Consider the following 24,652-nt stretch of genomic DNA (forward strand, 5'->3'; position numbering starts at 1 on the left):
GTGTGTGTGTGTGTGTGTGTGTGTGTGTGTGTGTGTGTGTGTGTGTGTGTGTAGCATGTAGTGTATAAGCAGTGTGCCTGGAGCTCAGAAAAACTTGGAACAAGATATTAATGTTATCTCAGAAACTTTCTGAGTTCGTTACAATTATTATTCCCTTTTATAGATGAAAAACTAAAACTTAGGTTCAGTGACTTGTCTAAGATCACATAGTTCAGTATCGGAGGCAAAATTTGAATTCAGGTCTTCCTGACTCCAATTATTTTATTATGATATATTATATTAATAATTATGTGTTCTACCTTCTTAATATTCCAAATCTCATCTACATTTTGCCAGCTATGCTCTTTTGTGTCATTTTTGCCTACAATTTGCAAATCTTGAATAAAATTTGCCCAATTGGATCTAAAATAAGAGGTTTCAAATGGAGATATCCCTAGCATTCGATAAATTATAGCAAACAATACACTTTTTAAAGTGTTAAATATTGCTAATATAATTCTTGAATAGCAATCTATTGTGAAATTTTTCTACAAGACTGATATTCAGTAACATTGACCTCATAAACATGTCTCAGAACTATTAAGCTGTTATCAGCTTTTCCATCTGTATCTCTAGCTAGCTAATGCTCTAGAGTACATTATTCCTGACTCTCTAAGATAATAAATAAATCTCTGTAATAATAAACTGTGTTATAAAGGTGTACCATGATGTCTGATAGTCATTTAATAATCAAAGTGAACTTTATGATATATTTGTAAATCATTTATTTATTTCTTAATACTTGTGCTTCCAAAAATTAAAATTGCAAGTGATCATAAGTGGAATCTGCCTGTTCAAATAATTAGTACTGGTATTCTTCCTATTTACCTTGTCACAGTGACTGTTTTAAACATAAAATATTTTATAACAATAATAATCATCATAAATAATATATCATAATATAATCATATATCTTAATATAACATATGATATACAATCATAGGTAATAATCATAAAATTTACTCAACAGAGGGCAAAAGTAGGAATAATCAAAATAGCACATTCCACTCATAAACTTGAATGCCATTCTTTCTCGAATTTGCAGTATTCAGAGGGAAGAATAGATACACATTTACAAAAATCTAGCAGAAAGGCACATGAGATGCACAGGAAAGAAAGCTATCTTCTATAAAGCACAACAGTCCTTATACAATCCTTTCATAATTCACAGTTATTTGATTCATAATTTCTCATTTACCTGCTTTTAAACTCAAAACAGTGACAGCTGATGGACCACAGTGTTCTACAATCATCATTACCTCTGTCTTCAAAGAAGTACTCTCAGATCATCTGAAGAACAGTTCTCAATCTGGTCCTCAGAACAGTCCTTTTTTTTCCTCAACATTTTCTCTGAGACTGTTTCTAAGTTGATTTTATCAGTTTTTCTCACACAAATGTTCCTTTTCTACCCCTCTTAGGAACCAAACTGTTCACTTAAGAAACAAGCAAAACCTTATTTAAACTCCTGTTAACTTCAAGGGTTTGGAAGTGTTGACTGATTAATTATTTAGTTAACAGACAGCTTGGGAGCCCAGGGGACAGAGTGCTAGACTTGGAGTCAAGAAGACCTGAGTTCAAATTTTGCCTATTACACTTTGACCTTAGACAAGTCATTGAAACTAAGTTTTAGTTTTCTCATCTATAAAAGGGAATAATAACTGTCACTAACTCAGAGAGTTTCTGAGATAACATATATAAAGATATCTAACCAGATAAGATCTGTAAGTACTTTTCAAACTTAATCCTTTTATTAATTTGTCCCTGCATTTCTTAACTTATTTTTAAAACATTATTTTAGAATTCTGTCAGCTTCCATTAGAACCTTGAGGATTCTTTCTATTAAGCGTATTCCTAATCTGTTATTTTTAGAATTAAATGCACAAAAAATCAACCTATTTGAACTATTTTCATGTCATTTACAACAGCTGCTAGCCGTTAGAGCCCATAATTTGATGATCTACTAACTGATAGCTGACTTCAATATGATTACTATGAGTGCTTTTTTTCTTTTCAAAATTAATAGGCTTTGAAACTGACCTTTTAGTTAATATTATCTCTTTATTAGACAAATATTTATGGTTTTTTCTTTGAACTAGAGTTGAAGTTAATAGTAATCTGATGCAAACACTTTCATAATGATAGTTATAGAAATTGAAAATTACATTTATTTCTACTGGCAAGTATTTCCCCTGAACTGATCCTTCAGAATTGTGTGTTGAGACTAGAATTTGAACACTGAGGCATAAAAGCCTATAAGGTTTATTATGTTTCAAATTAATTTTTAATGTATTTCAAATAATTTCAACCATTTCTTCATCTGCAATGATAGTAAAATGATAGGAATTAAGCTCAACTTCAGTTTTCAAAAATTGGTCTTAAATATCAAGAAGGTCATAATATCAATCAAAAAGCATTTATTAGTATCATAAATCTTGAATTTTAAGGGACCTCACAAACCATCTTGTCCAGCTGAGGCCCAGAAAGATTAAGTAACTTGCCCAAAGTCACACAGGCAATAAGAGGCAAAGTCAAGATTTGAATTCAGGTCCAAGTTTGGCACTCTTTCCTGTGTGCCATACCATACCAAAGATTGTGAGGATTGCTAAACAAGCCAATATTTCCTGTTTGTATTGTGCCAAGGACACTTCCTGGGGAGTTGTTTTTTTTTTTTAATTAAATAGCTTGTCTTGCCAATCCTGTGGTTTAGATGTAATGTAGACATCAGAAAGTAGGGCTAATTAACATTTTGTACAGTCCTTCCTGAATTTTTATCATGCCTGTTACAAAAGCGATAAATATAAAGAATAAAAAATAACTATCATATAACACATCAAGTTCTATTCCATAGATTAGTTTTATTTTCAAAAATCTTCCTGGTCTATTCTTAATGTTGTAGAATACTTCATGATTTACAATTGAGGGCAACAAATGATGTGGTCACAACCATTTATTTCAATAAGATGGTAGACAAGCTTCGGCTGCCCTCATTAGTCATGATTCCATATGCATGTCCACTAATGTGACACATGGTCCAGCCCCCTACCCTCTCCCAAGACTTACATACATATACATAATATATACATATATGTGTACATATGAGTAGAGATATATGTGTACACATGTATACTAATATGTATAAATATACATATGTAAAGTTACACAGACAAAAGGCAACTAATGGTACAGTGAATAGAGCATTGGGCCTGGAGGCAGGAAGAGCTGAGTTCAAATAAAGTCTTAGAAACCAGCTGTATGTGACCCTGGGCAAATCACTTAACTTATGCTTACCTCTATTTCCTCAAGTGTAAAATGAATATAATAATAGCACCTTTCCCACAGAGTTGTTATGAGAATCAAATGAGATAATATTTGTAAAAAGTGTGTCTGACACATATTTTATAAATGCTTATTCTCTCCTCCATTCCCTGTCCTCCCCGTGTTCTTTTCAGCTGGAGAGCACAGAGTTCTTTCAGCTAAGGAAATGACCATTAGCTTAAATCAGGAGAAGCTTCTTCTTCTTCTTAACTCTCCTAAAGCCTCAACCTTGGGGCTGTTTGTCATCTCCAGGCAAGAGATGAGAGAAGTCTTGCTTAGATATGCAACCAAGAGGGTGTATAGACAGAGTAAAAATGGGTGGGTTCACACATTACCTTGCCGAGGAGTGTGCCATGTAATTCTACAGCTCAGGCTCAGACAGTAGCTACTACTATCACTGAAACTGAGAGACAGCTTTTGTTTACTATGTTTTTCTGTTGTTAAAACAAATCAGCAAATTCCCAGTTTCTTATAGGGCCTTATTCCAAAAAGGTGGTTGTTTCTCTGTGGCTCACTGCCTCCACCTACAGTTACTCCAGGAAATTTCCTAATATACTTAAGAATATAGCTTGTATCTAAGCTTTTATATTAAGCTATTTTATAATACTATATGTTCATTATATCATATATTAATATACATTATATTTATTGTGTTGTGTATTACATATTAGGCTACATGATAATATTAAGATATTTTATACCTAAATAATGGGGGAAAGTGTCCCCAGCTCCTTTACAGCTAATTGCTGACAATAATAACAATCTAACATTTATATAGTGCTCGCTGTGTGCCAGGCACTGTACTAAGGACTTTACAATTATTATCTCATTTAATCCTCACAACAGCCGTGGGAGTTGGGTTATTATAGGCACTCAAAGTGCTAAGGTATGGGATAGTTGATGTCAGGTATGGGACTGTTACTAATGAGCCTACCCCCTCCTGACTTCTCCATAAGACTGACCCCATTATTATCCCCACTTTATTTCATATCTTCATTATCTTCCTATATAATGACTCCTTCCCTGTTTCCTATAACCATGTGTCCTCCATATTTAAAAAACCTTCACTCGATCCTGCCATCCCTACTAACTAATGATCATCCTATATCTCTCCTTTTTTCCCTATATCTTTCCTTTTTCTTTACTTGAGAAAGCCATCCATGCTAGATGTCTCTATTCCCTTTCTTCTGCTTTGCTTCTAAACCCTCTGTAATCTGGCATCAGTTTCCATAATTTTACTGAAAATGCCATCTCCAAAGTAAATAATGTTACAGATCTATAATGAATTGCCAAATCTATAAGCCTTTTTTCAGCCCTCATCAATCTTGACCTCTCTGCAACCTTTAACGATGTTCATCACCCTCTTCTACTTTATACTTTCATCTCTCAAAGGTTTTTGTGAAAACACTAACTCCTGGAGAGCACAGTCTGCTCACTTCCCTTTCTGCTTCTCCTTTGCTATTCCTTCATCTGTTACTCTCGTTAATCATAGATGTCCCCTAAGACTCTGTTCTGCTACTCTTCCTTTATGTACTGTCTCCTTTGGTGATCTCAGCATCTCCTGTGGATTCATTTATCATCTCTGTGCAAGTAAATCCCAGGTTTATATAGCATCACCTTTTGGACATCTGGAATTGAATCTCAAGTTAAACATATCCAAAATAAAAGTAACCATCTTTCTCCCGAAGCTGCCTCTTTCCAACTTTCCTATTACTGTTGAGAGCACCACCATCCCCTCATCTAACCCAGCCACACAACCTTGGGGTCATTCTTGACTCCTCATTCTCATTTCATGTTTCTAATCTGTTGCCAAATCTTTCCATTTATGCTTTCACAATATCTTTCATATATGCCACCTCTCCACTCAAACAACCACAACCCTACTTCAGACCCCTTTCACAACTCTCACCAGGACTATTAAAATGACCTTCTTGACCAGTCTACTGGCCTCAAATCTCCCCCCATTCCAATCCATTCTCCACTAACCTGCCAGGTTTATTTTTCTAAAGCATAGATTTAACCATGTCACCCACACATCCCTCCTTGGTGAATGCCAGTTGTTCTGTTACCCCATGATCAAATACAAACCTCAAATATGTGTGTATGTGTATATGTGCATACATACACACATATATACATATACTTTTTTGTCATCTAAAACTCTTCATAACCTGGCCTCTTCTTACCTTTACCATCTTCTACCACTCTACTCTCCTTCACATACTCTACACCCTGGCAACACTGGCCTATTTGCAGCTCTTCAAATGAGATATTCCATCCCCTACCTGTGCCTTTACACTGGTTGTCTCCCCTGCTTGAAATGGAAGACCCTCACCTCCCTCACCTCTACTTCTTAGGTTCCCTGACTTTCTTTAAAACTCAGCCCAAATTCTACCTCCTCATGAAAGTCTTTCATATTTCCTCTCAGGTGCTAATGCCTCCCCTCCCAGAATCCCATTCATCTAGATAGAGATACAGATAATTAGATAGATCTCTATATTATCATGTATAATATACAATTATATAATTATATGTGTATATATATGTATATTTGTGTATCTACATGCACATGTATGCACACATATATAGAGAGATATTTTGTATCTATCTAGCTGTTTACATGTTATTTTCCCACTAGAATGTAATTTTCTTGAGGACAGACTGTTTTGTGTAATTTTTTTGCCTTTCTTTCCATCCCCAGCACTTATCCAATGCCCAACATAGTAAACATTTAATAAATGCTATATTATTTTAAAATAGTGCTAAAGGGAACTGAAATTTGAGATTGCTGTCAGAATATCCAACATACCGGTGAATATTACCTCTACAGGGTTATACATAGTTCCTAACAGAGACATAGTGCTTCTCTTTGGGTTAGACTTCCCCCTGGAAACTAAGCATTCTTGGAGCTACTGAGCAAGCAATTACATTTCCCAGCACACCATCACTGCCCAAGTACATGATACACTGGGTTTTCTCTCCAAGTAGCCTTTTTTGCAGTAATTAAATTCTTGGAAACATCTAAGTTTGTCTTAACATGTCTGCTTCTTCCATGTGCTTTGGGGGGAAGTGACTTGGTGCTGTATCTGCTACCATTTTTTAAGCTGAAAAATCCACTATCATATTTCTGGTGCTCAGAAAATAGAAGAGCAGAGGTGGCCAGCAACCTGAGGTGCAGAAGCTCTCCGCTCAGGGCTTCTGGGCAAATACTTGCAACATACCTTGAACTTCTGCTACAAATCACCATTAACTGTTCCCTGAGGGAAGAAACTGTCTAAGAGTAGACTGTCTCCTCCTTTCCTATCCATAAATGCCCATCCGCATAGCAGTATTCTCTCTACTTTGTCTCCTCAAGGGGCAAAAGAAGGGAGAGAGGGAGAGAAAGAAGAGAGGGAGAGGAAGAAAGAGAGATAAAATGGGGGAAGAAAGTGAGTTACTTTTTCACTCTGTGTATGATGGACTGCCATGTAAGGTGGCCAGTTTTTGTATTGTCAATGGAGAGGAAGCAACCTCTCCCTCCTCTCTAAAACCCAAACACTCACATGTGTGGTAGATTCTTTATATGTCTCCAAGCAAAGTTTCCTTCCCAGGAATCTCATCGCTTTGACATGGATCATCCTTCTTGGAAAAATGATATTCTAAAATATTCTGCAATTATTTATTCCCATCAAACCTGTAAATAGATACAGAGAAGCATAGCTGAATTGACTAAAACTTTGCCTATCCTGCATTAGACATAGAACAAACTTTCTAAGTCTCTCTCTCTCTCTATCTCTATCTCTCTCTCCTTCTCTGTCTCTCTCTTTCTTTAAGATTGCACCTACATCTGACAGTGATTTTGGACGGTATAACTGCACTGCCACAAACCGAATTGGAACAAGATTTCAGGAATATATTCTTGCTCTAGCTGGTGAGTATAGTATTTATGTTAATTGTATACAGTGCTATATATTTACAAGTAAATAATATTAAAACTTAATTGTGTGTCTATTAATAATAGTGTAATTATCCTTAGTTTTAATAGTGTTGTTATACATTACAACCAAATTTTATGAGACCAAGAATATTCCAAAATTTGACCTCTATTATAAAGGCTACTTGTATACAAGTTTATGTAATATAGCTAAATGGATAACTAGATTTTTAAAAATCAAATATTTTAAATACACAAAAATGTAATATATTTGTTTAATAATTTTGTTTATAATAAATGTTTAATAATAACTTAAAGAAATTATTTGCTAAATTATTCTGTAAAATAAATACTTAACACTTTTTAATATTTAGAAATATTATTTTTATTATATGGACATTTCTTTTATTTCTAAAGCATTCTTAATTTACAAAAGTTGAGGGTTTTTTTTTTTCAAGAAAGATGTTCAAGTTCTGTCTTTGACTTTTAAAGGCCAAAAACTAATATGTATGTGTGTGTATACACACATACATATATATATTATGTATATATAATGTGAAAATTCATCATCATTATTAGCTGTCTAGATATTTATAAATATAAATTTAAGTCTCTAAGTATTTCAGTGAATGTTTCTTTTGAAACTCCTCAGACCTTTCTTTAATATTTGGCATTAATTGTTACAAGGAAATCAAACAGAACAGTGTTTTAAAATTAGCAACTCAGGGGCAGCCAGGTGGCACAGTAAATAGAGTACAGGCCCAGGAGTCAGGAGGACCTGAGTTCAAATGTGAACTCAGACATTTGACACTCACTAGCTATTTGACTTTGGACAAGTCACTTAACCTCAATTGCCTTGCCTTCCACCCTCCAAAAAAAAATTGGACTCAGATAAAAAATAACCACAGATTACTTTCCTACACCTCTACCTCACTACCATTGTACTCTGAGTTTGAGCCCACCCTTTCCAAGGATGCTGTATGTATTTGTGGGAGTTTATTCTCCTCATGGGAGGAATATTTTATAGTTAGCTGCTCTTACTATTATACCATATTAGTAAATGCCTTTGCTAGGAGTTATTTGAGATTACTAGCTGATCACCACTGAAGCCTCATGAGCTATAATATTGGGAGAAGTCACCCACAGAGTTACCTCTAAAATCTGAAAGTAGTTACCCTTCGCTTTGCCCTTCCCTCAACCAAAAGTAGAATATAAGAGGAAGTTAGGAGAGTATCCCAGAGGGAGAGTTATCATATGATTCAAAGCTGGAAAATACCTTAAAGATTATTTAAACCTAACGAAAAGAAATGTAAGCCCAGAAGGTTCTATGACTCACTCTTACAAAGCCACAGATCTATACTTCCCACGTAAAAAGTAAAATAAAATCAGTTGCTCACTGTTATTTCTGAGATAAAATGGAATATTTCAACCTGCCATTTAAGGTATCCCAAAATCTGACTCCAAACTATTATTCAGTCAGTATTAATTAATATTATTTCACACATACAGCATTTCATCCATACTGTACTGTTCTCCAAACTTAACATTCTACTCTCCTGTTATTGTGCCTTTGCATGAGCAAAAAAAAAAAGTGCCTAGAATACACTCTCTCCACATCTCCTGCTCTCAAAACTCTTATCGTTCTATAAGGTTTAAAAGGTCAAATGACAGCTTTCCCTTATCTTCCCCAGTTATTAGTAGATGCCATATAAATGTATCCTTCTTTTCTCCTTTCTCTCTCCCTTTTCAAATAACCTTATTTGTTTATCTGTATCCCACCTTCTAACAGAATGTAAGCTCTCTGAGATGAAACACTGGGGTTTGAGGTTTAATTTTTGTTTTTGTATGATACATTTATATGGAATCGAATTGTCGAAAGTCACGGTGGTATTAAGTAGCAGGATAGAGATTCAAATCCAGGTTCTCTTACTTCAAAATCAATGTTCTTCCTTTCATTCCCCGCAATCTGATCTTTTAAACTGCTGGCTTTTATATTTATTCTTATAGATTTTTTTTCTGGAATCCCCCTCACTCATCAATCATTACACGTCACCTACTCTTACTTGTCTCATACATATGTTTTACCATCACTATGACCTTAAGTTTTTTAATTCCTTTCTGTTCTTCCACACCATCAATCATTTTCTTTCCTTACCTTCCTCTCTCCTAAATCTTTACCCTATTGTCAGTCATTTCCTAATATCCTCTTACTGACACTTCAATTCCCAGATCTTTGATTACTTCCTCCACTCCCCCCCCCACTGACCCTTAACCCTGCTAGCTCATAACAACTACTTCTTCATTTCCTATACCCAAGCTTTCATATAGGGTTATGAGAAATCATGAAATTGGACTAACTGGATCCACTACAGATTCATGATACCTAATCAATTGGGTCCTTATTGAAATGCAGTAAGTACTTTAAAAAAAAGTTTTATTGATATATTTTTAATTTTTACATAACTTTAGTTTCCCTTTGTATCCCTCCTCCTCCCCCTCACAGATTCATACCATGTAACAAATACTTTAAGTTGAAAAAATGGGGGGAAATGAACAAAACTGATCAGTACCTTAAAAAAGTCTGAAAATATGTTCAGTGTTCAACACCTGTGTTCTTCCCACCTCTGCAAAGCGGTGGGCCAGGAGTATCTTTTCATACATTCATTCTTGTGAGCCATGCTCATTCTTTATAATTGTACAGCATTCACTTTTAATTTTTTCCTCTGTGGTTGTTCTTTCTGTTTACATTGTTGCAGTCGTGTATATATTTTATTGACACCGCCTAACTTTAAACTGCAAGTAGATCTTTCCATGCTTTTTTGTATTTATCACATACATCATTTCTTACAACACAGTAATATTCTATGACATTCATATACCACAGTTTGTTTAGCCATTTTATTCATTCCTTAAAGCCTCTAATACTCCCTTCATAACTGCTATTCCAAATCTTTCCTCAGGCCCCTAGTCTCTTTCTCTTTACCTTGGATATTAGCAAATGATATTTCTTTGCTCTTTACTGAGAATATTGAGGCCAACTCTGAAATCTTTCAGCTTCTCTCATCCCTTTCTCTAAAACTCTCAATGTCTTCAACTTTCTTTTTCCTTTCCCCTCAGTGATAGAGAAAAGAGGTGGGTTTTTTTCTTGTTAAAGCTTGCATCTCTACTGGTACCCCCAATCCCATTACCTCTTTCTCCTTCATGGCCTTCATTTCCTGTATCTCGGGCATATGCATCTCCCTCCCCTTAACCCCAACCATGCCATAGATTCTTTAATCCTGTTTGGAATTGTGATTTGTTAAAATCCATTGTTCATGATAGTTCATTTTTCTTCCCTGAAAAAAAGACATACATTATTAATCACATGACATCACATTAGTGGAATGGATATTAACTTAACAATTCAAGGTAAATAATAAGTAATAAGATAAACAACAGACATTCCTAGCACCCATTCCTAAAATTACTGCCACTTCCTATGTGTCTGTTGTAAGCATTAGTCAGTTTTAAATTAAACATTCTAGCAGAAGGAGGACCCCATCAGTCTTGCTCTTGCACAGGTCTGTTAAAGAGTCTAACATCTGTAAATAGTCCCACCAAATCACCTCCTCTCCTTGACCTAGTAAGATGGACGGTGTTGTTCGTCATAAGTTAGACATACTGAAACTGCTTGCTTTTTCTGTCACCTGTCACGTCACTGCTCGCCTTTTTGTTACTGCAGCATAGAATATGAACTACACTGTCGGATCAGCTTGCTCCCCTTTGCTGTCAGCCCAATGAAATGGGGACAAACCATGAGATAAATTCACTGAAATCTCTTCTTTTCAACTGTTTTTTGCTGCTTATACTTAAATATTCAAGATCATCCAGAGTCTACCACCATTTTTTTCCTTCCCCTGCCATCCCACTTTTCAAGACTTTCTGTGTTTAGAGACTATACCTATGTTGTGTGCTTGAATGTAGTTTTGTGATCCCCTTGCAATGCATGTGGATCCTTCTGGACCCCCATAACATCACTGGGAACATAACAGTCCTCAGGAAAAGTCCTATTCTAGGTTTGTGAGGCTAATTCCAAGGGTTGGAAGAGAGATCATAATCTATTGCCCATTTCCAACATTTACTATAGCAGCTAATACACTCCATTTTTTTATTCAGTCTTATTTTATTTTGAGTTCTAAATTGTCTTGCTCTCCTCATGCCACTCCCTTAGCCATTGAGAAGGAAAGAAATACAAAACCCGTTACAAATATGACATGCAAAATGAATTACCACATTAGCCATGTTCAAGAAAGAAAGAAAGAACTCGAGTCCTTCAGTTCCCCACCTGGAGGTGGATAGTGTTTTTCATCATGAGTCCTTTGGAATTATGTTAGGTTATTGTGTTGATCCAAGTAACCGAATCTTTCATAGTTATTCATCTTCACAATATTGTTGTTACTGGTAAATTATTCTCCTGTTTCTGTTCACTAAATCCTCCCATGTTTTTCTGAAACTATTCTATCCACTGAACCACTTAGCTGCCCTCCCTTATCTACCCATTTTTTCATTCCTTCTCTTTCCCTTAATCTCTTTCCTTTCCTTTTCTCCATTGGGTGAAATATTTTCCTATACCCAGCTTTTGTGTGTGTAGTGTCTCCTCTTTTGACAAATTTAGATGAGAATGAGGTTCAAGTATCACCCACTCCATCTCCTAATTCCTCTTTCTTGTCATATAGACTTCTGAATACCACATTTCTATGAGAGAATATTCCCTAGTCTTCTCTCATCTCTCAATGTATTCCTTTTTCTATTCTTCTTTAAGATCATCAAGACATAATAGAACTATTTCCAGGTCATTTAATTAGACTTCCTCTTTGACCCCTGATGATTCAGAGTTCTGAGGATGATGATGATGAAGAAGTGTGTGTGTGTGTATGTGTGTAATTTCCACACATAAGAATGCAAACAGTTTAGTCCTATTTAGTCCCTTATGATTGGTTTCTCATATTTACCTTTTTATGTTTCTCTTGTCTTATATGTTTGTATGTCATATTTTCTATTCAGCCCAGGTCTTTTTATCAGGAATGCTTAAAAGTCCTCTATTTCATTAAATATCTATTTTTATCTCCCAACATATTATACTCAGTTTTTCTAGGTAAATTACTCTTGGTTATAAGCCTACATTGTTTTCCTCTGAAATGTACTCTGGGCTCTTCGTTCCTTCATTCTGGTGACTACTAAATCAATATGTGACCTTGATTATGGTTCCCTTGGCACTTGAATTCTCTCTGCTTGCTGCATTTTCTTTGACCTTGTACATCTGGATTTTGGATATGATATTCCTGGGAGTTTTCACTTTAGAGTTTCTTTCAGGAAGTGACTGGTAGATTTTTTCATTTCCTGTTTTGCCCTCTAGTTCTAAGGGCAAATTTCTTTGAGGATTTCTTGAAATATAATGTCTTGGCTTTTTTTCTTGTTCATGGCTTTCAGGTAGTCCAGCGATGTCTCATGGAGTCATCAGCTTCTACTTGGTCATGTTTTAATATTTCTTGATGTATCATAGAGTTATTACCTTCTATTTGGTCAGTTCTGATTATCAGTGAGTTGTTTTTTTTGGTAAGGTTTTGTTCCTTTTGTTTCAAGTTATTGGTTCTTTTTTTCATATCTTTCTTCCATAGCTCTAATTTCTTTTCCTACATATATCTCTACCACTCTTATTTAGTTCTTAAAATCATTTTTAGCTGTTTTCTTAACTCTTGCTTTAATTCTTTCAGGGATTCTGTTTGGATTTATATATAAGCCAATTTTTTTTTATACTTTGCTCATAGATATCTACCATGTTTCCCCTATAATAAGACCTATCCCGAAAATAAGCCCTCCCCTTACTGTGTAAGATTCCTCTAAAATAAGCCCTCCCCCCAAAATAAGCCCTATTGAGATTGCTACTGTAGTGAAGGTGATCCCCTGCGCTACACACTACATTACAGTACCCTCTGTATGCACCGCCCCCCCCCGTGAAACGCACGCCGCGCTCCGAGCTGCATCCAGTCAGAGCTGCAGCAGTGAGCACGTCATCCTGTTCTTCCTCAGTGATTTGCTTATTGAATAAAGGTACATTTTTTTGTTCACATTTACCTGTTTATTAAAATTGCTGTCAATGTTCATTAAAATAAGCCCTCCCCTGAAAATAAGCCCTCTGGTGTTTTTCTGCCCAAAAAATTTTAATAAGACAGTGTCTTATTATCGGGGAAACACGGTATATGGATGTCATTCTCTTCTTGGTTTGTATCTTGAGCTTCCCTGTCACCAAAATGGCTCTCTATGCTGCAATTCTTTTGTTTGTTCATTCTCCTAGGCTACTTCTTTATATCAGACGGGATGTTAGCTCCAGGCTCTGTGCAGTTTTGGGGCTTCTATCCACTTGCTTTCTTTTGCTGCTTTCACAACTCAGGTTATGGTCCTTCTTGCTCAGTCCCTCCAAATTGATACAATACAGGGTGAAATCTACTCACTGCCTTCCTGAGCTGGGCATGTTCCTAATCCAGGTTTGGGTCTAAACAAGACCTCATTTGCCTTGTTCTTATTCAGGAGTTTCAGTAGACTACCGTTGAACTCAGCCACTGTTTGCCTAATGGGAAGATGTGCAGGTTCAGAGTGACTGAACTTTGTACTTCCCTTTGGTCTGGGACTCCTGGTTATTCCATTGCAGGCTTTAGCCTGGTCTAGAGTCTAGAACCAAGACTCTGCTCCTGTTATCAGAGTCACAAAGCTACTTTTTGTTTCCAAACCTTCCTTATTCACTGTACAAGTAGGACCTGCTAGCAACCATTCTTCCTTTCTTCCGCCAAACATAGACCTACTCCCTGACCCCTACTTCTCAGTTCTACCTAGAACTGGATAGTGGAAATAAAGCTGCCTATCTAGCATTCATTCCTATACCCTGAGCTAATTCAGGGATTCCCCTGGGTTCTCTTCTTGCTGGGTACTTCTTTCCCTAGTGCCCAGACTCAAACCTCTTTCAGTATTTGAGTGCTGGAAAGCTCCACACACAGTATACTTTTGGCCAGACCCAATCCCAAGCGTCTGCAAACCTCTCTGTCTATCTCTCCAAGCTAAACCGGGGTTGAAAAAGTGATTTATTGTGAATTTTTCTTGGATTCCCCAGTCAGAATTCAGTTTGGTGTGTTTTCTAGATCTTTGTGAAATAGGTTTAGTGCCGGAGTTAGAATTTACTTTTTCCTACTACTCTGATTTCTTGATTCCATCCTGCCATAGGCTCCTTCAGAAAATACAGGTGTAGAGATTTATGAGTAATACACTGAGGCATGTTATATTTACTTCATAGTATCATTGTATATACTAAAAGATATCAACAATGATGGGAATTATGCAGACATGAAGAGCTATTCAGCTTCTACCAAAGGATTCAGTTCCAGGTCTATACCAGCAAGTGCTACAAAATTAATACATATGAGTACTTGGAAAAGTTTACTTAGATAATACCAACTTTTCCAGGATAGTGTATGTTTATTGAATACCGTTAGGGCTCCTGCGTAAATCATTGTTGTTTAAAACATTCTTTAGTGCTGTATTACTCAAGGGTATCTGTGACTTCCTCAGTATATTTACTTCAGTGGTTCAGATTGCAAACCTTGTCTTCTTATCCTGTGGGATTCTTTTCCTCCAATAAATCAGGATTTGTTTCTTAGAAAAGATTCACTTGTAAGTACAGGTTTGGAAGACAGGAAAGTCACGTGCTAATGACTTTTATAAAAATGAATGTTGTTTTAGGTTGTAGGAGACTTGTAGTCTTATGTCAGCCAGTAAATCTATATTAAGTGCTCATCATTTTCCAGGTACTCTGGTAAGCACTGAGGATGCAGATAAAAAGCAGAAGGAGCCCCTGTTCTCAAGTTGCTTAGAATAGTTTCACATCCAGAAAATGAAAAAATGAGAGTCAGAATGGTTAAGATAAAAATTATCCGAGGATTCGTTAACTGTGAATTAGGAAGAACGGCAGTTTTATTATGCTCTGAGCTCATGCTACACTGAAAACATATCACTTATTAAGCCCAGAGTATCAGTTTCAGCAACGTTAGAATGTGAATACATAAGCAGGATGGAAACATTGGAATTTTACAAAAAGTAGAACAGAGGAAGATGAGGATAAACAAGTAACAGAAAGGGAAGATAAGGACGCCTGCACCAGGAAGGTCAGGAAAGCTTGGACAAAGCTGTAGCTCAAGCTGGTTAGTACTGGAGCAGAAGTTAATGTCCCAGACTTGATTTTGCAGACCAGCAGGATGCGTGACCTGCTTGCTGGAAGCAGTGTCAAAAAGCTCAAGATAAAGCCAGGGGCGTAGTTTTTCTTAGTACAGTGGTGGCAAGAAGCCTGGGGCATAGTTTTTCTTAGCACAGTGGTGGCAAGAAGCCTGTCCTATAGATTATCTTGACAGTCCTTTTCACATAGAAATTTCCATGAGCCTAGTATCCCATTACACTCAGCATTCATGTGGTAATTCGTAAAATGTTTAACAAAATTCTATTTCTATACCAAAATCTTATTTTATTTTTGGATGTGTATCTCCAAGATTTGAATGCTTTATATACTGCCTCATTGCCAGCCTTCTGAGGTGAGAAGAGCATCTTGTGCTATCCATCTCCTCCTCGGAGCAACATGCCCCACTCAGGGAAGGTGGCGAGGCATGGTGTCTTCTGTCTGCCCCCAAACACCTTCCCCTGGCACAGGGATTATACCACTCCTTTCCACCACCTCATTGCCAGCCTCCTCAGGTGAGATAATGACCCAGATATTCCTCTGACCACGTACCTTGTGCCTTCCATCTCCTGCTGGTTGCAGCATGTCCTTCTGAAGGAAGGTGGCAAGGGACAAGCTTCTATCTGCCCCAAAGCAATGATTTCCATCTGTGCCAGCACAAGGCAACTTCTGCCTCCTTCTGCCAGCCTGATCTCCCAATCTGGATGTGAAGAACCTCCAGGGCAAAGAGGAGCAACCTACCCTTTGATCTCAGACCTTCCATCTGCTGCTGTACCTCTCCCATGAGAGAAGAGAAAAGGGAAAGTTGCTGTGCAAGTTTGATATCCATCTCTTGCTGCATCCTTTTCCTGCCTAATCTACTCTTCAGAGGGAAGAGTAGTGAAGCAGGGCTTCCCATCACACCATCTGACCACGTACTCCCATCTCATACAGCACTTGCCTCCAGCCTGATCTCCAACCTCCTTTTGGAAGAGACACCCTCCACACATTGTGGACATTCTCATGCTTGACCATGCCCTTCACATCCTAGTTATTTCTAGATCACCATCCAAACCAAATTCCATACCTCTCACCATCTGATTTCTTATTCCCATCCACCCCATCCTTCCCACCCCAAAGTTTCAACCAAACACCACCTAGCATTTCCACTGTGCCTTCTGGAATGCCTGTTCACTGTTCCCAATAAACTTCCCTTTATCCTAAATCCTTTCTTCTCCCACTCCTTCCACCTACTATTACTGAAACCTGACTGTCCCCAGATGACACAGGCTCCATAGCCACCCTTCTGCTGTACTGGCTGTACCTTCACTCATTCCCCTTGGCTCACTGGTAGAGGGAGGGGAGTTGGAATTTTCCTTCCTCTCCTTGCCTCTTCCAGTTTCTCCCCCATCTTCATCACTCAGTAATCTCCCCTTTCTTTTTGCTTAGGTCTAGATTCCTAGGCCATTTCCCTTCTAAGTTCATTCAGTAAGCAGTACATAGCTCATGATTTTTCTCTCCTCCCCAATTCATGCCCTCATAGTAGGGAACTTTAGCATACATATTGACTCTCCCTCAAACACCCCAACAACTCAGTTCCTCAACCTATTCGCCTCCCATGAGCTACTCCTCTTTCCCACCTCAGCCACACACATAGATGGTGATACTCTTCATCTTGCCATTAACCACAAGCACACCACCTCCACATTAAGAATTGTGAAATTCCATTATCAGATCCAACATATTGACTTTTCATATCTCCCTCTGACTTCTTTACAAAATCCTAATCTTTGTCCATACCGTAGCCTCTAATCTCTTGACCCTTCAATTTTCTCCCAGGCCATCTCCCTTTTCCTAGCCACTCTCTTTACTTTTCCCCATCTTGGTGAAGCAATTCACCTCTACGCCATCCCACTCTCTTGATTTCCTAACATCCTTATCATATTGTCTTTTATATCCTACCAGACATCAGCCTTAGGTCAGCCCACCATTTGTTGCCTTTATTTTTAGATTATGTTACTGAACTAAGATGGAGAGAATCATGCAGTGATTCTTCCTGAGTCTACAAATTTATGTTATCTAACCTTCACTGGGTCCTCACTGCTATTCGGTAATCCTTTTATTCCTCCCTTATTAACTCACTATCCCACTCTCTACAGCAGCTCTCCCAAACCTTTCCATCCCTCCTCAAACCTACCATGTCTCACCTTCTCCCCACCCTCTCAGCTGAGAATTTTACCTCATATTTTACAGAAAAAAAAATGGAGACCATTCACCATGAATTCCCTCTTTTCACATCTTCCTCGTCTCTTATCATTCAGAGCCTTCACCCTTGCCTCATGAGTTAGCCTTACTCCTTACTATGGCTAACCTGTCAACCTACTCAAGTTAATACCTTCTATCCTGTCTTCTCTAGCAGACTTCCCCTATATTTTCTCCTTCTCTGTCATTTATTTTCATTTTCTCCCTCTCTCCTGGCTCGTTCCCTAATTCCTACAAACATACCCATGTCTCTTCCATTCTGAAAAAATCTTCACTTGACCCTTCCATTTCCACAATGGGCTTATATAATTTCTCCCCCTTTGTAGCTAAACTCCCCCAAACATGCTGTCTACAATAGTTAGCACCACTTTCTCTCCTCTCTCTCATTTTAAACCCTAATAATCCAGCTTCCAGCTTCAACATTCCACTAAAACTGTTCTCTACAAAGTTATCAGTGATCTCTTAGTTTCCAAATACTTGATTTTTTTCTCAGTATTCGTTCTCATCAACCTCTCTAGTCTTTGGCACTGTTGATCATTCTCTCCTCCCTGATACTATCTTCTCCCTAGGTTTTGGGGGCACCACTCTCTCCTGATTCTCTTCCTACCTCTCATATCACTTCTCAATCTCCTTTGCTGGATCCTCATCCAGATCACATGTTTTAAATGTAGGTGGCCCTCAGGGTTCTGTCTGGGGCTTTTTCTCTTCTCTCTTTCTACTACTTCATTCAATGACTTAGTTATCATTTCCATACTGATGGCTCTCAGATATAACTATCCTGCCCAAACCTCTCTGCTGACCTCCAATCTTGCATCCCAAACTGTCTTTCAGATATCTCAAAGTGAATGTCCAATAGACATCTGAAACTCAATATGTTCAAAACTGTCCTCATCATTTTCCCCCAAATCCTTCCTACCTCTTGCCTTCCCTATTACTGTAGAGGGCCGTCGTCCCAGTCCCTCAGGTTATCATCCTCCAGCCTTCACTATCACCACCCCCATATCCAATGTGTTGACAGGGCCTGTTGATTTCAGTTTTCCAAGAGCTTTCAAAAATGCCCCCTTCTCTCCTCTGACACTGTAACCTCTAGTGCAGGCCGTCTTCACCTCTTACCTGAACTATTGTGATAGCCTGCTGGTATGTTTGCCTCAACTCTCCATCCAACATCTCCATTGAGCTATCAAAGTGATTTACTTAAAGAGCGGGGCTGACCATATCACGCTTCTACTCAGTAAAACTACATTGGCTCCTGATCACCTCCAGGAGCAAATAAAAATGACTTATTTGGCATTCACAGACCTTTATAGCCTATCCCCCTCCTAACTACCCAGTCTTTTTATACTTTACTCCTTATCATATACTCTTCAGTCCAATAGCATTGGCTGCCTTGATGTTCCGTGAACAAGAAAGACACTCCATCTCCTGGCTCTTTTTCTCTGGCTGTCCTCCATGCCTAGAAGTCTTTCCCTCTTCATCTTTGCCTGCTGACTTTTCTGGCTTCCTTAACTAAAATTCCATCTTTTACCGGAAACCTTTCCCAACCCCCCTTTTTTTTGCATGTTGTATCCGCCTTTAGATAGTGAGCTCCTTGACTTTCTTTTGCCACTTTTTGCATCCCTAGCACTTAGCACAGTGCCTGGCACATAGTAGACACTTAATAAATGTTGATTGATTGTCAAAACAAAGGAAATATAATCACAAAAATACTTTTAACTTTTTATTCTTTATAGCAAAGCTGTCTCAAAAAGAAATTCCAAAAACATAAAGTTGTAATGCATTTTAAAATTCAAACCCACCTAACTGAATGCAATCTCACTGAAAGAAAATATAAGAATAATTTCTTCAGATGATCTGAATTAAATGAAAGAAATATATGTATACATGTTCACATATACATTTATATATTTTTTCCTTTTGGACATGGCTAATGTGGAAAATTGTTTTGCTTATCTATACATGTTTGTAACTACAGTTTAGTTTTTTCATTAATTTTCAACTGGATGGGGTGAGGTAGAATGGGAGAGGAAGAAGACATTTCTGCTGAATGAAAAAAATTATTTAAAAAGATTATCTGAATTCAGTATATATAATACTGTAGAGAAAAAAATGACAACTTTAGAATTTCAACCTGTGCAGATAATTATATTTTCACTAGTCTTATTGCTTATATTTTGGAATGTTTTTATTGAAATAGATATGGACATAATTACTTGTTAATTTTCAACACAAATTCATTGGACACAGAAAAGCATAATTTAAAAAATATCATCCCAGACTTTTCTTTTTGAGTATTCATATTTTATGTAGGAAATAAAGTCATGAATATTTCCATTTGTAGCATATCAACAAATCTTTTTTGTAAATAAATGTATTGAAGTCAGACTCTCAACTGAATGTTTATTTCAAATTAACATCAAAAAATGGAACTATCTTTTGAATTTCATATTTTTTTCTTTTCTGGAGAATAATAAGTTATATTTTATGAACTTTAAAATGCCATGTAAATTTCTACAAACAAAAAATTAATTTTATAATTATACTACTGTTCCAAATATTTGTTCAGTGACCATGCCCCCACCCAGAAATAACCTCTTCAAAATTCTTCCAAATAATTGGAATACTGAAAGCATCTCATTTAACAATGACAATGGAAACCCAAATTAATAAAATGAAGTTTGGTTTTGCATTGATTTGATGCTATTTTGTTACCAGATGTTACCAGAAAGGATGACTTTCTCACTTTTGATTTCCTGGAATTACTCGAAGAGAATATCTAGCTAACTATACACTTTTGAAAGTCACATCTCATGAACTACCTGAAAAAGAATTCTCTATTATTTGTGCTATTAAAATATACTGTAAGTTTTAGTGGGGGTTTTCTCAGTTTACTTTTTCTGTTTCCATTGTTTTTATTCCCTTATAGATGTGCCATCCAGTCCCTATGAAGTAAAAATTGTAGAGTTGTCACAAACTATTGCCAAAGTTTCTTTTAAGAAACCAGACTCTCATGGTGGTGTGCCTATTCACCACTATCAATTGGATGTCAAAGAAGTGACTTCAGAGACATGGAAAGTATTTCGTTCCCATGGAATTTCAAGTGAGTCAACAAATTTGAAATCCTCTTTGCTAATTCACGATGTCTTTAAGTGCAAAGTCATTTCTTATTTTTGTTTCATCCATTACATTTTGCATTTCAAAGGAATGGGAATAATAGTTTCACTACTCTATGAACAAAAATTTGGAAAAAATTATAGGAAGTAGGAAGTTTAAGTGATGTCACCTGATCCAGAGTAATGGCTTCTATAGAGGGTGCTTCTTAAATTAAAAAAAAAAAAAACTAAACACCCAAATCAGGGAAACTATTAATTTTGTCATCAAGATTTCTGCTGTTTGTTTTGAGGCAAGTGTTTGAAGCCTTGTTTAATGCTGACTACCCTAGACATCCCATTACCTGAAGACCAAATATGTCATATCTCACCCCCTTCCCCAGGGTTCTCTGGTACCTTTAATGGGATTGGGGAGGGAGTGTCTAGGTTCTCTGGGGAGTGTGGGGGTGGTGTCCATTTCCCCCTTTATATATAGCCACTAACAGATTGGCTTTTACAAGGAGATATTTACTTCAAAGGTACAGACTGTTCTTACTTTATGTAAGTGGATCTTCTGCAGATCTCTACATAAAGTGATTTTTACATAATGTGATTTTTGTGTTTTTTTCTTTTACTTGAAGGAGGGGGGGGTAGGGATTTTTTGTAAAGGTTTTTTTGGGGAGAGTGAGGTTGGGAGACTGTGGAGTACTAAGCCAAGGTACAGGAGCAGAGAGAGATCACAGTATTGTTCAGCAAAGTTAACAATAGGTAGATTTTTTTTAGAATACAGATTTCTTTCGGAATTCTTTATGTAAAGTCAAATTTGCATATTACAAATTTACATAAATTGAGAACTATCTGTATAATAACAAGCATACATATTTATTCCATAACATGTGGGAGGCATAATCCCTCTTGCATCTCAGTCTCTGGTGAGGGAAAGAGGATTAGGTTCACAGTTTAGCTTATATCTACAGAGCCCAATCCCAGATTCAAAGTCCAAAACACTCTCAGGTATGAGTCCCAGGCACTTTGGCTTCTCTAGGCTTCCATGCTAGGCTAGCTGGCTATAACATCCTTCCTGGAATCCTGGCTCCAAGTTTGCCATGACTTGAATTCCCAGGTTTGGTGTGGGTTGCCACCAACACCTAAAACTGAGAAGGACAAATGAAATAAAACATAAACAGAAAAACCCCAGGGCTGTTTCTCAAAGCCAGAATAAAAGAGAAGGATGGGAGTCATCTCCCTTCCTGGTTCATTTCACAGAGCCCACACCATTTGTGAATTGTGCACTTTACCCTCTGGATGCAGTAGGAAAAAGCACAGCAAAGAGCATGCAACAGAAAAAGACTCTCCCTCTGGGCCATTTTTAAATATACACCTGTCTCAGCTATGCAGCCAATCAGAGCAGTTCCTTCTACCCAAGTGGCAGGGGAAATGAGGGATGGAGGATGAAGCAGTCTGGTCATGCGCAAGTCAAGCCACCTTATATTTGCATAAATGTGAGCTATAATCAATTAGATTTGACTTATGAATACTGTTTAACATGTGTGTTTTATATTTATAAATAATATGCATCACTGACTCATAAAATTGTAGTAGAGGGAAATTTAGATGAAAATTATCATCCCACAAAAAGACAGTTTTAGCAGACTTTGTTGCTACTCACAAGGGGAAGAGAATAGCAGCTGCTAGTAGGGACAGTCTGAATATTTGACCTCCATGCCCACAGTGGGCAGCTCACTGGTGTGGGGGTGAGTCAGGAGGTCAGAGGTCAGAAGGACATGTTCCAGTTGAAAACCCAGAGCTCCTCAGGCCTCAAACTTACATATCATTTGAGACAAAGAGGTAATCGGAGACACCCCCTTCTCTCCTCTGCTACTGCCACCATCCTAGTACAAACCTTCATCACTTTACATCTGGCCTCTAACAGTAAACTGCTGGTAGATCCACCTGCAGTTCTCTCCCCACTTCAGTCCATCCTCCACTCAGTCACCAAAGCACTTTTCCTAAATCACAGGTCTGACCACGCCCCCTCCCTGTTCAGTAAATGCCAAGAATTGCTCCCTTTCACCTCCTAGATCAAATATAAAATCTTCTGTTTGGAATTCAAAACCCTTCATACTCTAGCCCCTCCCCCCCCCCCTTTTCGTCCTTTTTAACTTTAAAGACCCCCTCCCTCAGGACCCCCCCCCCAATACTCTTTGCTGGCCTCTGCCTCTCTACCCCAGGAATTTTCATCTCTGACTCCTGGCTTCCTTCAAGTCTCAGCTGAAATCCCACCTTCTATAGGCACCCTCTTCCAATCCCTGTTAATTCTAGTGCCTTCCCTCTCTTGTTTTTCCTGTATATAGCATATTTGTACATGTTTTTTACTTGTTATTTGTCCCATTTTATTATGAATTCCTTGAGGTCAGGGATGTCTTTTGCCTCTTTTGAATCCCCACACTTAGCACAATTCCTGGCACATAATAGGCATTTAATAAATCTCTATTGATCAACTGACCATCTTCTAAATTCCTAGTAAGGAATGAGGCATATGGAGCAAGGAAATGGGGGACTTAACCTTAATGATACTATCCCATCAAGAAGCTGATCTCTGGGTTTGTTATCCTAGGCATACTTACGTCCCAGAAGGCTAAGGCTGTACTGAAACCAGTTTTCACACTGCTAAAAAAGATAAATAAAAATGGCAGTGGACTTCAAGTAAGGTGATTGATCAGTAAGAACTGAAGGACTCAGTTCCACCCAAACACCTTCTTCACCGATTAATATAGCTACCCAAGTCCCTCTAACATTGCCCTGCAAAAGAATATAGGAGAGAGACAGAGAGACAGAGAGAGAGAGAGACAGAGAGACAGAGACAGAGAGGGAGAGAGAGAGACAGAGAGAGGAGAGAGACAGAGACAGAGAGAGAGACAGAGAGAGAGAAAGGAAAACAATTGGAAAATTGACCTGAAAGGGGGGGGGGGGGGGGGGGGGGGGGGGGGGGGAAACTGGAAGAATTTAGAAAACCCTTAGAAGGGTTGCCTTAGAAGCCTAGATGCTGAAATAATCTTAAATTTGTAAGTTGCCCCCCTTGACACTCCAAGTCCAAGGGAACTACTTGGTGTCCTGCCAGAGTCATAAACATATCTTCTGAATTTCCTTTTCCTGAACTGAAGAGAATAGTGGTCTGTATTATTTTTTTATCTTGCAGCCCTGTTAGTAAAAGCATTTTTGAGCACATAACCCAAATATGTATATTTACTTGTCTATAAATTGAACCCTACATGTACTGCTGTGCTAATAGTTAGTTATGTACTTTGTAAAACCTATTCAAAAATAGACATTTTAAAGGATTAAGTCAAAAGGAAATATTTAATCGTAGAATCAATAGGGAATCACTGGAATTTACTGAATAGGAGAATGACATGGTCAATATGTAAACCTTAGGAAAATCACTTTGGCAGCTATATGAAGGATGAATGGAAGGATATGAAAGAATTGGAAAAAAGACTTTTTTAAGGATTAGAAGGCTAATTGAATCAATCAGTAGACACATATTAAATGCCTACACTGTGTTAAGGATACAAAAAGAGGCAAAAGACAGTTCCTGCCCTCAAGTAATTTACAATCTAAGGGTGGGGGAGTCATCAAGCAAACAAATATGTTCAAACAAACTATATTCAGGTTAAATAGGAAATAAACAGCAGAGAGAAATCACTAGAATTAAGAGAGATTGGGAAGGACTTCTTATGGAAGATATGATTGTAGTTGGGATTCGAAGGAAAGTAGGGAAGCCAGTAGGCACAGATGAGG

At 37.6% G+C, this 24,652-nt stretch overlaps 1 protein-coding gene across 3 annotated transcripts in view; it reads left to right on the plus strand.

Annotated features, from left to right (window-relative positions):
• NCAM2 (neural cell adhesion molecule 2) overlaps nucleotides 1-24,652 on the plus strand; it is a 311,641-nt gene that overhangs the window by 182,857 nt on the left and 104,132 nt on the right. For all 3 annotated transcript variants that reach the window (XM_069075045.1, XM_069075047.1, XM_069075048.1), the window contains exons 11-12: nucleotides 7,168-7,264; nucleotides 20,689-20,862. In XM_069075045.1, the coding sequence (XP_068931146.1) occupies nucleotides 7,168-7,264; nucleotides 20,689-20,862 (271 nt within the window). The remainder of the gene's footprint in view (nucleotides 1-7,167; nucleotides 7,265-20,688; nucleotides 20,863-24,652) is intronic.

The sequence above is a fragment of the Petaurus breviceps genome, unplaced genomic scaffold (assembly GCF_028583685.1).
Source record: "Petaurus breviceps papuanus isolate PSGF00001 unplaced genomic scaffold, PetGlider_PUasm1.0 90897, whole genome shotgun sequence".
Taxonomy (NCBI): Eukaryota; Metazoa; Chordata; class Mammalia; order Diprotodontia; family Petauridae; genus Petaurus; species Petaurus breviceps.